This window comes from Neopsephotus bourkii, unplaced genomic scaffold (assembly GCF_033783945.1).
Source record: "Neopsephotus bourkii isolate Nb327-2 ecotype Australia unplaced genomic scaffold, CSIRO-AGI_Nbou_v1 NB_947, whole genome shotgun sequence".
Classification (NCBI taxonomy): domain Eukaryota; kingdom Metazoa; phylum Chordata; class Aves; order Psittaciformes; family Psittacidae; genus Neopsephotus; species Neopsephotus bourkii.
In genome coordinates this window covers 1706986-1728631 of record NW_026901441.1, presented here as the reverse complement: position 1 = coordinate 1728631, position 21646 = coordinate 1706986, and the positions used below count along the sequence as shown (strand labels likewise).

At 38.9% G+C, this 21646-nt stretch overlaps 1 protein-coding gene across 2 annotated transcripts in view; it reads right to left on the bottom strand.

The window, feature by feature from the left end:
- The window catches only part of COL9A1 (collagen type IX alpha 1 chain), a 67269-nt gene that overhangs the window by 30974 nt on the left and 14649 nt on the right, over nucleotides 1-21646 (bottom strand). The window contains exons 6-19 of one of the 2 annotated variants that reach the window (XM_061358573.1): nucleotides 16804-16881; nucleotides 16148-16168; nucleotides 15032-15106; nucleotides 14472-14507; nucleotides 14300-14362; nucleotides 11977-12030; nucleotides 11171-11206; nucleotides 7075-7098; nucleotides 6716-6769; nucleotides 4909-4962; nucleotides 3485-3517; nucleotides 3338-3394; nucleotides 2466-2519; nucleotides 631-684 (exon numbers count right to left, since the gene is read on the bottom strand). In XM_061358573.1, the coding sequence (XP_061214557.1) occupies nucleotides 631-684; nucleotides 2466-2519; nucleotides 3338-3394; nucleotides 3485-3517; nucleotides 4909-4962; nucleotides 6716-6769; nucleotides 7075-7098; nucleotides 11171-11206; nucleotides 11977-12030; nucleotides 14300-14362; nucleotides 14472-14507; nucleotides 15032-15106; nucleotides 16148-16168; nucleotides 16804-16881 (693 nt within the window). Of the gene's footprint in view, nucleotides 1-630; nucleotides 685-2465; nucleotides 2520-3337; nucleotides 3395-3484; nucleotides 3518-4908; nucleotides 4963-6715; nucleotides 6770-7074; nucleotides 7099-11170; nucleotides 11207-11976; nucleotides 12031-14299; nucleotides 14363-14471; nucleotides 14508-15031; nucleotides 15107-16147; nucleotides 16169-16205; nucleotides 16365-16803; nucleotides 16882-21646 lie in introns of those variants that run through there. The other variant, XM_061358572.1, reaches the window with a different exon arrangement.

The following is a 21646-nucleotide window of genomic DNA, read 5'->3' as shown; positions in this document are numbered from 1 at the left end:
TAGGAAACAACGAGCTGCATGACAGAACAAAGAAGTCAAGCTAAGCAGTACAAGAAAATAATTCCAAAATCATAGACGAGATTGAAGGATGCTTCTTCGGCCATGCAAAAAGGCAAAAAGGGGAGGCAGGGGGCTATCTGTTCTTTGGTGGCTGCTACTTCATCCTCAAGGCTTAGCTAAGCCTGAATATCACAGTTAACCACATTTTAAACAGGTTCTTGCTTCACTGGCCTTGCAAGGATGAAGTCAGAGTCAACAAAATTATGGAATGGAAGGCCAAAGGGGAAAAAGCCCCACAAACAAGCAAACAAAAAAAATGAAACGAAAACCAGACAACTAGCTTAAACCACGACAACAGGCTAGGCACAACACAAAATCTAGGACATTAAATACTTTTTAAAATAAGTCTTTCCATAGAACAGATTGGAGCTTTGTGCAAAGTGATGATGTAGCTTTTTGGAGGTGTCCTGGGTTCGAACGTCAATAATTCTACGTTCACTCGAAGAGAATATGGCAGAATAAAGTGAAAGGTGTGTGGAGACTTTATATTTGTTTTCTTACAATAAGAAGAAAAAATTATACGACATAATAAAGCAAACGGGCAACATCATTGAAGAGGAAATACTTTACTGGAGGGCCTTGAGCTCCCACTTCACCACTGGGTCCTTGGTCCCCTTCTTCACCCTGGGAAAGCAAAAGGAATACATCTGTAGCTATCCCACAACACATGTAATTGCTCTGTCATTGTAAGAGGTAAATTTACCATTTACTGTTTTCTGTCACCACGTCCTGCTTGAAGGAAATCCAAATGAAGTCACACTACATCCTCAGAATATAGACAGATACTCATTTAGGTTCACATTCTATTCAACTATTATTCAAAAGGGTAATTTCAAAGCAACCCCAGTATAAAGCAGAATTATTACTTTACTCTTAATCTGTCATTCATTTTTTGACTTGACATCAATCTCTAGGTTTTCTTTCTTTTTCTTCAATACACTCATACATGTGAATAGACTGGATATGCTAGTAGCTCTACACCACAATACCACATTGCACTTCAGAACTTTCTGAAAATTAAAATGGTAAAATGTCTTATCCTAGTCAAATCCCTATTTGATTAGATGATAACCTCTCTCATAGCAATGATAGTGTATATTAATGGAACTGGAGGTGATCCTGCCCCTCTACTCTGCTCTTGTGAGACCTCACATGGAGTATTGTGTACAGTTCTTGTGTCTTCAACGTAAAAAGGACATGAAATTGTTGGAACAAGTCCAGAGGAGGGCCACGAGGATGATCAGGGGACTGGAGCACCTACCATATGAAGATAGGCTGAGAAAGTTGGGGCTGTTCAGCCTGGAGAAGAGAAGGCTGCGTGGAGACCTCAAAGGAGCCTTCCAGTATCTGAAGGGGGCCTATAGGGATGCTGGGGATGGACTCTTCATTAGGGACTGTAGTGATAGGACAAGGGGTAATGGGTTAAAACTTAAACAGGGGAAGTTTAGATTGGATAGAAGGAGGAAATTATTTCCCGTTAGGGTGGTGAGGCACTGGAATAGGTTGCCCAGGGAGGTTGTGAATGCTCCATCCCTGGCAGTGTTCAAGGCCAGGTTGGACAAGGCCTTGGGTGATATGGTTTAGAGCGAGGTGTCCCTGCCCATGGCAGGGGGCTTGGAACTTGATGATCTTAAGGTCCTTTCCAACCCTAACTATTCTATGATTGTATGATTCCATGACAGTTTAAATTGACAGCTTAATTTGCAAAAAAGGGATAAGCCAACTGTTCAACATCCAGGACAAAGTAAGTAGATGAGCTGTATACAATAAATTAATATTCTTTTCAATATGCTTAGGAATAGAGATAAGAGGAGGGGTTTAAAGCTTGTCTCTGATGTTATTCCTCCAGCACTGAAGCATATACCAAGGCAGCGCAAATCTTTTCAACTTTTCTTACATGTACTTCAATATTAAAGAAGGTTAATTCAAAGGAAACCCCTTGTAAGAGCTCATTTTAGCCTTCAGGCTGAATTGGATTTGGAATTGGATTTGGCCTCTTTACTGTAATATTTCCCCTCTCATTCTTCCTGTTGCTACTCATGTGTGCCATAAAATAATTTAAGGAGTTCTTCTGTATTTAAATGTTTGGAAGATTGCCAATTAATAACTTTTATTTCAATTATTGCCATGATTTCCATAATAATTAAATTGAGTGACCAAAATTAAAAGCATGAGAAGTGTGACCTCTGCATGATAAAATATGGAGTACAGGTGAATAAAGAGAGAATCACCTTTGGCTATTCTGGAGCATTATGATACATAGTATCTCTTCATGCATTCTGGTAAAACAATTACTAGTTTTAACAAAATATAACACTGTTTTGAATAAGAGGCTAACCTACTATCAGCTTGCTAAAACCAACAGTTTATCCTCTTTTTTTTCTTTCTTTGTTGTTGTTCTTTACCTTATAACCTTGTCTTCCTGGTTCACCAGACTCTCCTTTTGAACCTTTCTGTCCCTACAATAAATGTAAAAAACCCAAAATAAATAAATAAGGATTATTAAAAATTAAAATACTGAGTTTTGCAGAATAAACAGGCTCCTCAGAACTAGACAAGGTCCTCAGTGGCATGGTTTATTGGTGGTTTTGGCAGTGATGGGGGAACAGCTGGACTTCATCTTAAAGGTCTTTTCCAACCTGGTTGATTCTATGATTTCAAGGGAAATGAACTATACTTCTGTTCCCTTTGCAATCCCCATTCACCACTGCCTCCTTATCCACCTAGTTAACACCACATATTAAGTGCCATGTTCAAAAAGGAGTGGCTCCTGGATCTAACAAGGCTGGTTAGTATTTCTTTTTACGTTACCCCATTACAATTTCTTCAGTTTTCCTAGAAACCAGCAAAGAATACATACAAAAACAAAATCTTAGATAAAATGAGATTCAAAAAATGTTAATTTCAATTTAGTATGTTATAGGTCTCTGAGAAGGACAGAAAGAAGGAAAAAAGACTAAGGATTTGGAGGAATATTTACAATTTCTGGACTCCGACTACAAATGGCCCAGAAAGCGAATGATCCAATCATTCACATCCTCTAATCCCTTCAAAGCCACACATAAATTTTACTCTGAAGATTACAGTAACAGCAAGAGACTTCAACAATGAAAGGTTATTTTGGCAGTCAAGAGTTGAAATAACCCATCATCCACACTGATGCAATGTTTGTTTTTTTTTAATTAACAATGAGCTGCCCTTTTGTGAAGGCAGCAATTACCCTTCTTAGTCTTTTAAGCAGTAACTCTGTAAGGAATACTTGAACAGTTTTGCTTACCTTCATGCCCATTAAGCCAGCATGTCCTGGGCGGCCAGGTGGACAAGCATTGGGACACTGGAAAAGCATCCACATAGTTACTACCAAATAGGTTGAATAAGGTTGTCTAGTATTATTTAAATTAAAAAACATTAACAGCTGTCTTACCAACAGGTCACCATCTTGCAGGCCAATTGTACCCTAAATTAAATGAAATTAATCAAAGTCAGTAAAAAAGAAATAGCCAGACCTAACTCATTAGATAACATAGGCATTATACAAGACAGAAAATACTACTACCTAAAGTTGGAATCAGAATAATATAGGCATTACACAAAACAGAAAATACTACTACCTAAAGCTGGAATCAGAATAATATAGGCATTACACAAAACAGAAAATACTACTACCTAAAGCTGGAATCAGAATTATAATCAACCAAAGGTTCTCCAACACGAAAAGCACCTACACTGTAGGATTTTACTGTAGGACTGCAGTGGCTTGCAAAATCCTGCCCTCTAACTTAAAACAACTTTTCTGAAAAAAGAAATACTTATTTTTGTTTTTTAAGCCACCTAAAACATATTTTTTATTATGTTCAGAGCAAATATATAAAAACTCCCACAAACTCCAACAGAACCCAAGACAATTTCTTTAATAACTTCTACTTTTCCAACTTAACTACCATTCGGCAAAAGATTCAGATCTTTACAGAGAAAACAAACTTCCCACAACACAAATATTGGTGGATGGGTGAGATATCTGGTGTTAATGGAATTGCAATAAACTAGGGATCAGTGTGCAGTGAGAAGGACTCGGGGGGGGGGGGGGGGAAGCCATTCCTCGTATTAAATCAAATACTTGACAGAAGCTAAAGGCAGGCTTATGAGGCACAAGAGGGAGAAATGTGATTTCACAGCAGCAGCTGGATTCTCTAAAACCCTCTGGGAAGAAGCACACTGTTGCACAGAGAAGCCCAGGGGAGTTTAAGGAATGAGCTGGTCTCCGTTTATACAGAATGATTTAAAAAAGCCAAGAGGCTCAAAGAAGATAACCATTCCTCCAGAGAGGCAAAGCACTGGTGTAAGGCTTTCTTCTATCCCTCACAAGTAGCAGGCCTGGTTGCAAGAAAGACATTAGAACTTAACCCATCTGGGAGCATATATTTCTGGCTCATGGGCAAATATTAAATTTTTCTCCTAACAGAGAAAAATCTACCTCTGCTGAAGTACCACTGGTGATGACCAGCCAAAACTACATTTACAGGGAGGTTTAAAACCTGTAAAAGCTACAGTTTAAGGCCATTTGCAGAAATGGGAAGACATCATGGCAGAAGTTTCAGTTTGCATTTCAAACTACCTTTTATAACCAAAAAGACTTGAAACTTGTTTCTAAATGGAAGATTAATTATCGGTATGATTAAATGAGCATATTTTAGGCTTTGAACACAAGCCTCTAGACATTATGAACTAATATAACCTGCTGAAATCTTTAAATCCTAAGCCAGTATTCAGATGTAAGACTTCAGGAAGTTTTTTTTTAAACAGCACCAATACATAATTCAGACATCGGTACATATTAAAGGCACTTACCCGAGGACCTGGTGGTCCTGGTAGCCCTGGTGGCCCTCTTTTCCCTGGATCTCCCTAAGAAAGGGTAAAATAATTTTCTTGATTCATAGTAACAATGACAAGCAGCAGTTACGTATTCATACTACACACCAACAGAGAGAAATTCAGTAACTACAGAAGGACAGGCTCAGCAACCAACTAAAATATCGATCTACAACATGGCTCCCAAAGTAGAATGGGAAAAATAATATTTTTAGTAGAATGAGAGACATATTACAGAATAGGAGCCACAAAAAAGAAAAAAAAAACAAAAAAAAACCATAAAACAAAAAAACCACACAAAACAAGCAAAAAACTCCATCAGCTTTAGGGAGCTGAAACATCTGTTCACAGGACCATCTGTGCACTCTTCTGTGTTTTAACTGCTAATTCAGATCTGAATTAAAAGAATTGCATAAATGCCCAAAACTCAGAGAATAAAAACCACCCCAGCCTTTTTCAAAGCCCAAGATGAATTTACCAAGTTAGAATCTTCTCCTATTTGTGAAGTTTTGATGTCCAGTGCTTTCAGAAGTAAAGATAACGTGGAAACTCTGCCAATTATTTTCTCTGAATACCTTCAACTAAAATTAATCTAATATTCTGACAGGGACACCTTTTAACTTAACACTGTCATTTCAATATTATTTTTGACATCTTAGTAAATCATAAATGAAATTAACAGGATGAATATAAAAAAAATGATTCACTAGTTCTCTCTATGCGTGAGCTGTAGAGCCATAGGTTTAGAAAGTACTAAAAAGGAATAGTTCTTTTCCACACAATGTATAATTACATTGTGGGACACATTATCACAATGTGTTGTGGAGGCCTGTGATATAAATGGATTCAAAAAGGGACTGACTACATTAATGGATGATAGACTCATATATAGCTTATGAAAATGGCAGCACAGATGCAATTACTGATTCAGGCAGTCTCTGAACTGCCAACTGCCAGAATATGGGAAAGTATGACAGAAAAGTGTCATTTTACAAATAGCCTATACACTTCCCTAGATATTTGTTATTGCCCTTGCTATAGAAAAGACAGTGAGCTAGATGGATCATCTGAAACAAATTGTCATTTTTTTAATATTCTTTTTTATATTCATTTATATGAGTACAGTACACAGGGAGATGTATGCATTAAGAAGCTGGTTCATTAAATACCATTTTAAAGCTATTTCAGATTTCAATTAGAAGATCAACAGTTGGTTTCAATATACACTTTCCTTGGTAAAGTATAGAGTCAAAATATGACAGTGTGCTAAAAATGAGTGCACAGTTTAACATTAAAGTCTGTAGAGGGAGTCACACTTAAAATGAGACTAAGAAGAAATACTAAATTAGTATGTTCACTTATATGCAAATGAAAAACAGAAATAGTGCAGTCATGTACCATGATGTATAGGTGAGAAGAAAGGAGTAAAGCTAAAGGTCTGCATGTAATGTTAAGTTTTACATTTACAGTACTTCTGGCAGGTCAGCTTTTTTATTCTAGATTTTCATGGATGAGTAGTATGGAACTACACAAAACATGTAATTCTAACCTAATGGGTGGACTTTTGTGCTGTTAATTGTTCCTTATTTCCGATCAGCTTCAAACACAACCTTTCCTTTATCAGTGATCACTGTCAAAGTACGTTTTCAAGTGCTGTTATTACCCAAATAGTGTTTAGACAGCACAGCAATTACTCTTTTTTCTTTTTCTTTTTCTTTTTTTTTCCTAGAAGTACCTTCTACCAATTGAAGAAAGCTACAATTTTAGCAAACATAGTAGTACTTACAGGTGGACCAGCACGACCTACTTCCCCAGGAAGTCCTGCTGCACCAGCTGGGCCCTGTAACAGCCAAGTTAAACAGTACTTTTAAACTATACAATACCTCTATAGTAAGCATCCAAGGAGTGATAACGTGCAACTCTCCCAAACAACAAACTATGGCTTCAGACACCAGAATTCTTGCCCCACATAAGTAAGCAACCTCAGTAGTAGCAGGAGGGGTCATACATAATAAATATACAACATCAGGATTAAAACAGTCGCTTTTTTCACTGAATTGCTTTTTATTACATTATATAGCTTTATTGAATATTTAAAAAGATTCATTCAACAGGATATTTATAAATTGTAAAAATTTTACTTACGGGTGGTCCAAGAAGACCCTTGCCCTGTGAAATGCAAAAAATGGTCAGAAATGTGGGGAAGTTTCCACACCTAGTTGAGTTGTTTGCCAAGAACAAAGTATTTGGGATAAAAAGGTACAAAAATACTCTGATGTTTGATTCTGCAAAATCATTTTGGAAGCTTGTTTAAGTCATGTTGAATATCGATTATCTTATTAGATAATCAATATAGAAGAAAAAATAGATTATTAAATTGTCTTGCAGCACCATTTATTTACACATATTCACAAACACATATACTTTCACAAAAGAACGAAGACATCGAGATGTTTGGGTTCAGCTAATTCTCAAGTACCATGATATCATCTATGCTATAATAATGTCCTTTTAACAGTACATTTAAACTGATAATAAGAAACTTCATTTTCCTGCCAGTGTTTCCCCGAGGTCTAAATCCATTAAAGTCATTCTTTCTGGTCATCAGAAAGACCACCTAACTACTCCTGTTTACATTTTCCATCAGTACTCTAAACCATTTAAATGAGAAGTGCCCAAGATACAAATGTGTTTCTGCCTCTTTGTACAATACATTCTCTCTAAAAAAAACAGATCCTTCAGTCTTGCATTACTAAAGTAAATGGAAGACATCATGAACAGTGTCAATTACGTGTATGAAACACTGACACATAAAATCACAAACATACTTATTACATCACATCTCCTGAAAATTAAAGTGCCTGGACTGAGTTTAAAAACCATAAAGTATCATACCATGATTGTATCTGCAAGGTTGTCCTTAGAAAACTTGGTATAACACAGGGAAAATTTCAAGCATTAATCAAAGTAATTCCATTTTAACCTTATAATACACAGCAGAAAGTAAACTTTTTCACCTTGCATAACCTACATAATTCCTTTGCTATTACTTAACACTCTCTTGCTGCAGTTCATTTGAATATACAAATCAAAATTTCACTACATCATGTATTTGCTATAACAATATTACCTGTCTCTGAAAAAAGAAAACCAACTACTTGCAGGTTCTTATTGGAGTACCCCTTGCAAACATGTCCCAACAGTGACAGGGAAAGTTGGCGATACCCAGAGAAGCAGCTACAGATACTGTGCCAAGCCCAGTACATGTACACAGTACACAGGTCCAGGAGAAGCCAGACCCCTCTGCCCACTACATCACATCTCCTCACCCTCCTAATTATGACTCCAAGGAACAAGGGCTGTCCCTCAGCAATTCATGCCACCCCCTTACCTAGCTACTCCATCCTTCTGGGCATGAACTCCCTGCAAGCAGATCAAATTCCAAAGTTGAGAGCTCCAGGGCAATCAGCCAGTAAGGTCCTACACAGAGACTTTGTTACTGCTTCTGTCTGTGTCCTACAGTGGAAGCCTCTCTACACAGCCTGGGACTGCAGCATTTCATCCCCAGATGCCTGATGTCTGCTTTGGAGATGCTTATCTGACCCGTGGAGCACATGGAGTGCACAGGCATGGGCAGTAATCCACAGTCTGTAATCACCTGGTTCAGAGACACTCACCCCGTAGATCTGGTAAGTACCTCCCATTGTCAGCACAGACCTTCTGACATCCACCTGAGAGTCACTCATATGTATGCTCAGAGCTGGAAGCCGTGCTTTAGTAGACCTTAAGATACTTTCAATTTCTCTATCACTAAATACAAACAATTCTGCCCATATGTCAGGTTTGTAAAACACTACAAATATATCAGCAAATAGAAAAGTTTTAGGGAATTTAACAGAGAGAATGGACTGAAGGGTGCAACACATGCACTGAATATAGCAGCCCCACAGACATTTACTGTGCCAGATCAGAGGCACTGGTTTATTTGGTAGTAAATTACTTGAGTTAGTCAGTATTCTACCAGTTTTGTAGCCCTGTCATTTGAGAGGATATCCACAAAAGAGATGAGACATAGAGAATAAGTTAAAACTGAATGATGAAGCAGATAGAAATGGAGGAAATGTAAAGGAAAAAACAGTAAGATCACCAGGTTGCATTCTGCGGAAGAAAGGGTGACAGAAACAGAAAAGCAAATGATGTATATAAAACTTTAGATACTTAATATTATTTCTTTCAGTTACCCTTAAGTCTTAACGTGGCCAATAAATTCCACTGGATGAGCTTGAAAACAGCCATAATAATTAAAATCTGATTCATGTTGTACTGAACAGCTCCACTATTTCATGTTTGTAGTAAGAGCTTCTCAGGAAGTTTCTGAATCTGAGAATTAGAACCACCACACTCCAGCACTACTTTTTTTTTTTTTATTGGTTAGTTTTCATTAATCGGAATAAAGGTGAGATGATATGTGTTGGCCATTTTGAGAAGCTTCTACAAACTGCTGTATTTCTTCAACTGCTTAAAGCAATTAATCAAAAGTAAAGCCTGTATAAAGTGGAATTTCCCAAGAGATTATTTTGAGTATTAGTCTTTCCATATGGATTCAGCATGTGCAGGTTAACAACCATAGAGCTACAAAATCAAACACTAGGCTTCTTCTTGAAATGTGAGGTCTAAAGATTAACCTTAACCTCAATAATTACAAGGGTAATGACATAACGTGACTAAGAATACCCTCTCCTAAACTGAGATCAACCTTCTTTGTGTACATTTTATACACCCATTTTTTCTTAGGGCTTTTAATTTATTTGTTCTCACATTAGGCTGTTAATGGTGAGGTAGATTCACATATATTTTTGCCACGTCAGTTTTTATCTCAGTTGACAGACTAAACTGCTACAGTACTTTAAAATAGTATTTCAGTAATTCAGTTTTAATTCCCCTTTTTCCCTCTCCCATAGTAGTTCTTTTCATGTACATTTTTTTCTATATCACCTAAGTAACACATCTGACAGACTTCAGGTACCTCTTTGTTCCAGCTAAACATTTTAAAATACATTGCAAACAACACAGAAATTATTTCCCTGTCTACTTGACAGCAAAAAATGAAAACAAAATGACGACAAAAAAACAAACACACAAAACCCCACAATCCCCTAACAGAGAAATTTTGGGCTTTCAGTGTACCTAGAACTCACCTCAATTCTGATATTTTCTGTAAATTTAGCTTACATATGGAGTCTACAAATTGAGCAGACCTTATATAAAGTACTACCCTTTTCCAGATAAGAAACTGCATCCATGAAAATTAAACACAAATGCCCACATAGAAGAATTCAGCTTAAGTCTGAACATGTTAATAATGTAACGTCTTCAAGAATAACATTAACAGTTCCTCTCTGGATAAATATCAAAATGACTGTTTAATATAAATTTAATGAAAGTTAATGGGAAAGGGTCAAAAATACAAAGATACAGCTGAAGATATAGAATTTCATACCAAGAACTGCTATACCAGCATACAATACCTCTTCTATTTAATTCCAATAATATCTCCACAATTAACCTAAATTTTAATTAAATTTTAATTATGTGCAACCCTACTACAATGCCATGCCAGTCTTCTTGTTCCATTACTCATTTTTCTTGAGTTTCTTCCTGATTTCATATATAATCTATTTCTACATGATAGCCATCACTCACTTCTTCAACCCTAAACTTCACTATTATTTTTAGCTCTCAAAGATGAATGTTAAATCCATCTGTATGCCAACTAGAACAGTACTCTTCACATGTCCTTTCTTATATTTTCTCTTGTTTTCATATGAAACATCATATGGGAAATCCCATAAACACTTAAGCTTCAGTGATCCCATTTAAATACAGGGAAAGGAGCAGAAACATTAAAGTAATTTATGCAAATAAAACATGGGCCCCCATCTCTATGCATTTTCATAAAGAGATGAAAAACAATGGCATGTGTCCAAAACTTGTGACCACATCACCTATGCTCCTTTCTTTTCCAGAGCATACAAATCAAACAAAGCCCTTCAGTAATATATGCAAACCTTGATATAAAGGCAAAAAGATTCCTTAATGTACTACTACAGTAACTCATGAGTTTTTTTGAAACCTCAGAAATAGTTTCTGGCTTTTCTTCATTACATTTAATTGTAAGAAACCTTCATATTGATACTTAAGGTCTAAAAAAGCATCTTCATGTAGTAAATATATTACTTACTGGAAGTCCACGGGCACCTGGCAGTCCTGGCTCACCCTTCAAAAGATAAAAATTGAGTTTTTCAAGAATTATTAGCATTAATTTTTATTAACAACATACAGAGAGATGCTTTCACCTTTAGGAGGGTATCATTTACTGGACATATTCTGTAAATATTATTCACTTCATTAACGTTGTGCTGGTTTCTGTGAAACTTGATTAAAAGGAAAGACTTCCTCAGTATTAAAAATATACAGCCTCAGAACATTTTTCCACCAAAAAAAAAAAATTCAAAAATGCTGGTTACTCTGACTTCTGATGTATATTTCATTTGTTTGATTTCTGATGAAGACAGGTGTCACTGTACCTGTTCCTACTGCATATGACTGTGACATCCCCATTTTACTATGCACCACCCCTGGAAGTGTTCAAGGCTAGGCTGGAAGGGGCTTTGAGCAACCTGATCTAGGGGAAGGTGTCCCTGTCCATGGCAAGGGGGCTGGAACTAGATGATCTTTAAGCTCCCTTCCAACCCAAACCATTGTATGACTCTATGAATCTATGACATAATTACAATACAAGATGGAAAGAGCTTCACCATTACTGAAGATGCTCAACCTTAATATCGTCAAAGTCGCACCACCATTCCTTACTCCAGGCTGGGGGAATGGAAACTGTTTTGTATTGTGTGAAAAGGCCCAATGGGTCTCTATTCTATAGCTGGTTAAATACTGAAGGAAAAGCTGCAGCATCTCTTTAGTTGAATAGAGACAAACGAAAATCCTGCTTTTAAAATGCTGTAATTTTGTGCATAATTTTATTCTTACCTTCTGTCCTTTTGGTCCTGTGGCTCCACGTGAGCCATCAGGTCCTGTGAATCCCTTTGGAAGTAACATACACAATATTAACACAAAAGTTACATGGTTTTCTTAATCACATCAGAAAACATTCTAAAACACAGAACAATGAAGCTATTAAATGAGATAAGTAATTATGGAGACTTACAATTCAAATGCCTATTTACACATACAGATAGAACTGTCCAAGTTCAAAGTGCTAGCTTCAGGTGACAACCCTCAGACACAGCCTATGATACATCCTTCAAAAGTTATTCAGCTAAATCTCAATTAAACTAAACATTTGATCTCACATGATCTTATTTCCTCTCAATGTTAGTTGACAAAAACATTGACAAAGCTACTGGGCTGTGTTTGAGTTTAGCCATTGAACCACACTTGTCCATCTGACTAAAAATGAAAAGCAACCATGATACTAAAACTACAAATTCATTTGGAATTGTTTTGTTTTCTTTTGTTTCCAATTTTTTTAATCAGCTTATATGCTTAGAAATTTCCAGAATTCCATAAAAACAAAAGGCTTGTTTTTACTTTTTTCCAATACTTTTATTCTTTTATACACTTCCAGCAATTCAGCATTCACAGAGGGACATTTTCTCTGATAATTTGCTTTCAAATGCTTACATGATAATTACAGGCAATTACTTTACAGTAGCTTTATTGAGTCTATTAAACCTGACACTGAAATAATTTGTGAAAGGGAGATTTAAAAAGTCAGAACCGCCTCACCAATTAAATGTGGAATTATAAATCTAAAACCCCAATTAAAAGTTTAATGCACAACAGGAGTAGAATAAGGTTCTGTGTTTTGTCTTCAGGTGAAAATAATAAAGGTTTACGATCTCAGAACACAGTATTCTAGTATTATAGTTCCATTCATCCACCAGTATGAGGGAATATGCAAATGCAAATAAATGTCAAAAGCTTAGCCGAGTTTAAAATGTTCTGTATTACTTGCTTAAATTACCAGCAGTTCCAGCAAGGAAGGCAAAACTATGCCTCAAGTGAAAATTAGGAGAGGCAATGATTTTTAAAGAAAGATTTACGGGGTTTTGATATGTACAAATGGGTTGTGGTCCTGTGTTGTTTTCAGGAAAAAAAATGGAATGCTATGAGCTACCACTCATGGCAAGCCCATTTCCTCTTACAGATTTGAAATTTGAGCAGTTTAACTAATGACTATTTCAGCTCCGTGTCCATTAAACCTCTTTTCAAAAGCAAATTAAAAATTAACTGCTAGCAGTATTGCAGTCTTCAATAAAAACTAGGCTTTTTCATTTATAATTTACAATATTATATAAGTTTGTCATATATAATATTTATTTTTCATATTTTAAATTATGAAAGTTTTCTACCCGTTTGCATACCGCCTGGCATAAGATCTAAGCACTAATGCTACAATCTTGCTTGATAGCAAGAAACACTTTCAAACACTGCTCTTGAAAGAAACATTAAGAGTTTCCCGAAACATTATGAAGGTGCTTTTAGCACCAGTAATTTATTCAAGAAACACAACCGAACACTAGCTGATATCGATATTATTTTCCTCAGAGAAAGGAAGGTAACACCAGCATGTACAGGCACTGCAGCAACAAGTCTAGGAGGCTGGTTTGTTGGGGTTTATTTAGTAGCACTTTACCGTAACACCAGACCTATAGGGCTGACCCGATTGTTTGGGGGGGGGGGAAGTCTGCCTATCATCCTGCACTGCATGGAAAGAGGCCTCAAACACTAACCCCAGCCCCTCCACACGAGCCCCTCATGCACTGAACACCGCCTGCCCGGTGCCCAGAGGCCGGCCCGCCCTGCCGACGGGCGTCCCGTGCTGGCCATCCCGCTTCAGGGGGGAGCGGGCCTCCCTCCCCCTTAGGGCTGGCCCGCTCTCTGGGGCGCCGCTGGTGCCCTCGGCAGCCGCAGACCCTCCTGCCCAGGCGGGGGCTTGGGTCCTTCTCTCGCCATTGGTACCCTGCTTTTTTTGACCTGAGGCTGCTCCCATCGCCTCCTCCCCGCAGCCTCGCTGCCGGCGCTCTCTCCAGAACAGAGTGGCAGCACCCAACAGACCTTGCCCCGTTCCTCAGCTGCCGCCATGGCCACCCTCAGTACAGCTGTGCCGAGTTCTGACATCTTTCAGCTTGGAAGAAAGCTGCTCTCTCACACACACACACACCGTTGGCACTCATTGGCAGCTGTGAGGAAGCCAGAGACCTCAAAAGATGCTTCTACAGAAACAGACTAAACCCAAGTATTTTTATTAAATAAAAAAAAAAAAATCCAGAAAACCAAATGTACTCACATCAGCTCCCGGCTCTCCAGGCAGGCCAGGGGATCCTGGTTTGCCTGCATCCCCCTCCGGACCCTTCAGGATTTAAATGAACAGTTCAGCGTGTTTCAGAGACGGAAGCAGAAATAAAACTCAAAGCCTCTTCTCTCACAAGAGCAAATGCAAAGTAGCTGAAATTACTTACTGGTGGACCAGGGGGGCCGTTTGGACCTCTCTCCCCCTAACAACATATGAAAAGGAAGATATTAATCAGAGCTACCACTGATTTTCAGATTATCAGGAATAATCCCAAACAGATTATTTTTGTAAGAAATTAATATTAAATCCATGTGATCTCTATTATAGACTAACAGAAACAGTCACAGAAACTTCTAACAGGAACTGAGGGAAAATACACTGTAGCTCCTATGAGGAATAATAGCACAAATCCTCATCACACTTTAGTATGGGTGATACTACGTAATCCCTTTTGAGATTAGAATTATAATCCCCCTACACCCCATTTAGGGCAAATAACCACAGCATATGATGCTGATTACATAAAATAACTAATCTTGTATTTTCTATATCATCAGTAATCTGAAAGGGCACCTTCTCCTGCCACCCCAGCCCGCTATGGAGTATGAGATCAATTTACACATATTGCATGTCAAATTCCTCAGGGTCAAATGCCAACAGTGAAGACAGTGTAGGTGCACCTTGAGGTATTTCCTGTTTCCTAGGCAGGGCATGGGAAACACTTACATCAATGCCATCAATACCCGGAACTCCTGGTGGCCCTGGTGGACCCGGGGGGCCTGGTGGACCAGGGAGACCTCTCTGACAAGGAATAAAAGGGAGCAATTAGAGCCTGGCAAACCTGCGAGAGCCAGTCTGGGTGTGCTGGCGCAATCAGAAACAGCTTCTGTTGGGTTAGTCAGGGGGGTCACAGATGTGATGAGTTTCTATGTCCTCTCTCCATGGACATCAGAACCCACAGGCCCTGTATCCCGTCTCAGCTGTTGCTGTGATGACCAGCAATGCTCCCCTCATGGGATGAGTTGTTAAACCCCCCTTCCTAGTGCCATCCACCCTCCTGCACCCCACAATGCTGGCAGGGCAAGGCAAGGGGGACTTGAGTCCCTCATCCAGCAGGATCCAAATGCCATATGGCAATGATAGGGTAACCGGAATAAAGAGTAGTCTTTGAGGATCAGACAGTGAAATTCACTGAGCTACTCTAATTACTCATTCAGCCAGCACAAAGGATACAGTCTTCCTAAGAGCTGGGGAAAACTTACAACAACCCTTTCCCTACCTCTCTGGCATGCTCGGCAGTTTCCCCTGGCTCCTCAGGGTTACATTAGCACCTACAGAGGCGATTTCTCAAAGCACCAGGCTCCCAAGGGGGAGGGGGCAGGCGCCACCAGCCTGTGGAAACCTGGAGAAAGGCTCTCCACACCTATAATGGGGGGCTCTGTTCTTCTCGGAGTAAGCTCCTGCCACAGCCCCACAACGGTGCTCTGTGAGCAGAAGGCTGGCCCGGGCTCTTCTGCTGAGCCAAGGCTGCTGGCTACCCATAGTGCTGCTGCAATAGACACCTTTCCTCTGCACACCAGTCTTTCCAGTAATAATCCAGCCAGTTGTAGATGGAGCTTAAGCCCTGCCATGTCACCAGGTGATGCCCACCAGGTAGCACCATGAAAGCACACACATGGCACCCACTGCCTTTACCAGCACCATGTCAGGGGCAGCTACAGATACCATGGGAGAGAAAACCCTCCAGCAGCTGAGTGTCAGGGCATGACAAAGAGCATTTAGCCTCTCTTCACCCACATCTTTTCCCTGAGCATGGAGCACCATCCCTTCCCTCACACTTACCTCGATTACTGTCTGGCTTATCTGCAAGAGAGAAAACCAGAGTCAAAGTCAAACTTACTTGAGCTAGGCAGAGGCAAACAACCTGCAGGAAAAGCCCCAGAGGCAGGAGGCCCCGTAGAGCCATGGCAGTGAAGCAGCTGCTAGGGCCAGCGGCCGAAAGGTGAACCCAGCGGCAGCCCCTCACGGCTGCCCGCTATCGCTTCGGGGAGGGTCGCAGGGATTGGAGGAAGACCGAAGGCTGGGGAGGGGAGGACTGAATGCTGGCAGAGCGTTAACCCTTTGCCCAGCTGCTGCTGCTTTGGGCACCGACCCTCACCTTCCCCCGCCCTCTCCCACGGGTTTCATGCCGTCAGGCTCCCCGCTAAAGCTGCAGCTGCGAAAATCCCTCCCGCCTGCAAGGCACCGCTTTCAGAAGTCTCCCGCAGGAGAGGGGCTGAGGAAAGTAAGTCACGGAAGGGTTAAAATGAGGCTGCTGCCGCTCGGGACAGGATTTTCAAAGTCACCAAATTCCAGGCAGGTATGGTAAAAATAGGCATCTCGGGCCAGAAATGGGAAGAGAAACTGGGGCTCCCGTGGGCTGCATCGGCAGGCAGGGACTCGGTGGCAGGGCAGGGCAGGGCAGGGCAGGGCAGGGCAGGGCAGGGCGCTGCGCTCACCCGGGCCGGCAGCTCGCCGCAGCCTTCGCGCTGGGGTCGCAGGGGGTCGCAGTGAATCACCATCCACTGGATTTCGAACTAGCAAAGGAGATAAAGATGACGTTAATTTGGGTAAGGGGGGCACACTGGCTGAGGGTGTAATAGGAGGAACACTGGTCGGGTGACGGGATGTTTCAAAAAGTAGGCATTCAGTGATAATAGTCATGGGTGACTCTGAGGGCTCTGTCCGAAGCAATGCATCACCCTGCATTCCCCCACCTTTACCTGTGGAGGTCTTTTAAAGAAGAGCATAAACTCGTGGAGGGATTTAAAGAGAAGGACAGATTTGTCAGGTATCATTTTTTACATGTCCTTTGTAACCACAGACATGTTTTCCTCGTGCTATGCGGTGGTTTTATTCGACACACAGAAAGATTTTTCTCTGACAGTTGTGTCCGTGAAGAATGATAGGTCTGAGATCAAAAACGTGGTACAGCATGAGAAGTTAAAAAAACAAGATCATATGCACATTGGCAACAGCCTGCAACTGACTAATATACATCTGTGAAATTCCACATCTTTGAACTTCTATATTTGCACTGGAAAATGACAGAGGATTAAGGCAACCCTCTTCTTGTAAACTGCAACACAAACTGCAACCCAAACTCGCTTGATGTGTTATATAGATTAGAAAACATGCCCTCTGCTGAAAGGTACTGAATAGCTCAAGCATACAGCTTCTGCAGTATATATATATATGTTGATATATAATGTACCACATGGAATTTTAAGTACCAGAAGCATATTAAATTGTACATACTAAATTGTATACATGTATTATATCTAAGTTTAAAAGTCTTGGATTGTTTTCCCATCACACATGGTATTAGCTTAGATTACAAACCACTAGCGAGTGCTTTATTCAGAGATTTCCCAGTTTGATGACAAAACTTAGAGGCTTCTATTCTTTTCATTATAGGTGGCTGAGGACTTGGGGGGAAAGATGGATGGAGGGTTATTTTCTTGTTACAACATAAAACCCTGGTATGGAAGTCTGATTTCACTTCTTATTTCTTTTCTGCTCTGTTTTTTCTCTTATTCTGTTGAGCTAAACTAGGTCCCCACAATCCCTCCCACAACATAATGTCTCGGTGCTCCCTGGCTGCTTTTTGTGCAGAAGGCGGACCGTCATTCTCTCCCACCACCATCCTTACGCTGATGTAGTTGCATACTGACTGCTAGAGCTAGTAAGTGCTTTGAGTCTGAAGTCCTTTAAGATCTCTGCAAGACACCCACATATCCACAAGTTGCTTTTCTGGCTTTTTTCTTTTGCTTTCCCCTTCACCACTGCAATGCTGCCACTCCTGAAGTCCTCATTATCACATCTCTACTGTTCTGTTTACTTTGCAGTCATCACAGTTTCCAGAGTGCTGAGACTAGAGCACAAAAGAGGCAGCACCCTAGTTTCTTTTACCTGTTATCTGACACCACTATCCTTGTGTCAGTTCTCTACCTCCTTTATCTAATTCTCATTTTAAAACCTTTCCAGTCCTTAGTACTGGGCAACTGAATGTCATCATATACATATAAAAGAACTGAACGTTGACTATAATTAATACTGCAAGGCAGCCATACAATAATAAAAACAAGAGGGTATCTGGAATCTGAAGATGAGGATCCTTAAAGGGTAATAAAAATACGATCAAATGATACCTATATGATAATTTATTTCATATTGTACATAGGTTCTGAGTCTCTACATTATTCACTTCTGAAGCTTACTAGCAGAGGGAAAGAGGTCATGGCTCTAAAGCAGTTTGTAATCTATTTCTGATTTAAATAAACTAATTTAAATTCAGATATACTTGGTTTTAAGTGAAGAATTTCTACTTTTTCAGTCTGCATGTTTAATATAAAATCAAAATTATGTTAAATAATATTAAAATTTATAACTCATCCATTCAATAATTTGGAAATGTTGTAATTAAGGTTGCCCATACAAACTTAATCTGTATGTAGTCTGAAATTCTGTAATTCCACACTCTTTCTTTAGAGCAATCCCTCATTTACAAAACAGAATAAGCAAGGCTGTGGAAATGATTCCTATACTGCAGAAACTGTAAATTTGGAAGTAAATGGGGCAAAAGGTGGTTAAAAAAAAAAAAAATGGCTTTGTGGAAAAGACAGGCAGATGCCACTGAATGAGCCTGCTTTTGTCTCATAATTCTTCTAAGAGTGCTGACAAAATATCTGACTCAGAGAATATTCTCCACTAGGGAATATTCTGCATGGGGCTGGAGGAAGGAATTGGATGCCTGAAATGAAGCATCTGGGTATAAGTTATGTTAAAAGGCTGATTGGTAACAACTGTAACTGAAATCAAGTTACAGTTACTTGTTACTTGTTACTTGTCTTAAGCTGTACTTTCAACTTAAAACATGTCACAAAATCTGTAAAGACTGAAAAAATTGCCTTTAAGGTGTACCACCAACAGCTGATATCTGCATCAGCACATTCTAGTTTTTATGTAGACAGTCATTACCTCTTTTTTTGTCTTGTGTGTGTGTTTCTAGTTTTGGTTTCTGTACTAAGGTGAGAAAGATTTGAGATGATAGAATGCTAATGACTGAGTTGTGTTAGACTTTGATGCATGACTAAGTGCCAATATCTGTGTCTTAACTTTTTTAAATTTAATCCCAGTTTTTCAACTTTGAAAATAAAGAGGTTCACCTATTAATGAGATTTTAAAATGTGATTGCTTGCTGCAGTGGGAACTTGATTCACTGAGTCAGGAAATGCTTTTAGTGTCTTCAAATGCTCTTGAATGCCCAAACAATCTCTTTGTTTTGTTCAAGATGGGATTTGAGTGGTGAACATTAAGTAAGGCCTGATACTTTCCTGAGTCTAAGACACACAAAGAAAGTCAGAATACATGAAGCAGTCAGCCTACGCAGAAAAAAAATACCTATCATCATTTGCAAAACACTGTACCATAATGTGAAATGTAAAAGGAGTTGAAATATTTTGAAAATGCAGCTTTGACATTTCTTAGTTCACAGTTGCTTAGTCAGACAGCATTATTAAAAAAAAAAAGTAAACTGTGGTTGCTCTGTAATGCTTTTGCTTTTGTCACTGTTTTGAGGCTATATAAAGCAAAAATTGAGATAAAATCTGTCTGACTTTTTAAAAAAGAGGAATAAAACTCTTTTGTTGGCAAGGTAGTAAAAAGTGTGACTGCCCTCCCATTGATTTAGGAGAGGTGAGAGAAGGGCAAATATGCCCTAGCCTTGCTCTCAAAGTACCTTTTTCCTCACCAATATTTCACAATGATCTTGTCACTATGTTGAGCTGATTTAAAGGATGCCATTATTTTGAAGATGTATCAAATAGATATTCTATCAATATCAGTGCAAAGTGTTATTAAGGATGTAGTACAGGCACAAAGTTCTCAGAAATGAACCTCAGATAAATCGGGAGTAATTATAAAGCAAAGCTATCAAATATGATCTTTTAAGAACCATAGTGTTTAAGACCCATAGTCCAATATTTCTGACATCCATTTTCCAAGATTCCTACAGGATTTTATTTCATCTTAATTTGTTAGTCAGCACATATATAATTGGATTAGTTATGTCTGTCTGTTCAACATTTTGTCCTCTGAAGTTCAATGGAACTGCCTGTAAATGCCCACAGCTTTGCACATCTCCGTATCAGCTATGCAATTCACTTGTCTTATTAGCGCTTTAGATGAGGGACGTGAATGTTAAGTAAGATGTATGTAAGACCTAAATATCTAGGGCAGTATTTTCAGTATAGCATCAGTCTCAGGAAAGTTTTTATCAATACTGTAGGCTTTAAGGGAAACTGTGACCCTCACATCAATGATATCTATGTTTTTTCTAAGGGGAGTCTTCTATCCACTGTACTTTTAAGTGACCAAGAATAAGCCACACATAAACATATCTAATTCTACAGCTATTTTTAATATGTTTTATCAATTTTCCTACATCTCTCTAATGTGTTTTTAAAGCATCTCTTTCCTTGCATCTTTTTTCATGCCAGAGATCAGTAGAGTTTCTAGTGTTATTTGACTTTCCATAGCAAGGGTTCAGCTTTCTAAATGTGAGTTTTCACAGGGTGAAAAAACCTGAGATTTGGCTTTTTACAGTACACAGACACAATCTGCTCTATGGTGTAAACTAATCCCTATTCAGCAAATACTGATACGCAGTTTCCTCTTAGATATTAAAGTCATGTAGCTGCCCTGAACTAGTTAGCAGCATTAAATGTCAGTTAAATAATGACCAAGAATCACTTCTAGCAAAGTGCTTAGTATCTATTGTGAGAAAATATGGGTAGTGCCTCTGAAATTGCAGAAACTAAGGCAGTGTATATAATTTCACAGCAGTTAGTCTTTGAGCAGTAAGAAATGAATGGCACTACCTTTCTATAACAAACACTTGATTTAGGAAATAAGTTCCTTTTCAGTTGAAATTATGATATATATTATATTGCTTAGAGTTTATAATGGATTATTTGAATTACGTTTACATAAAAAGAGCTATTTTCTTTTTTCTCTAGAAAAAGATAACTGCAGCTGTAAATCTGTGCAAAACTTTGCCCTCCATAACACATTCTTCTGAGCCTTTGTAAAGGCTCAAAGGCAATCTGTAGTTTCTAATGGAACTCTATCTATTACTCTCCTAGGCAATCATAGGAACAAGCAATAAAGATTCTCTTCTAAACTGACATGTATTGCAGTGCACCTATAAGAAGCTGACCTATTCTGCAAGATAAATAGAGCACTCAGAATACTGGGGAAAAAAAATAAAGGAAAAAGAAGAAACACAAAATGTATGTCCTT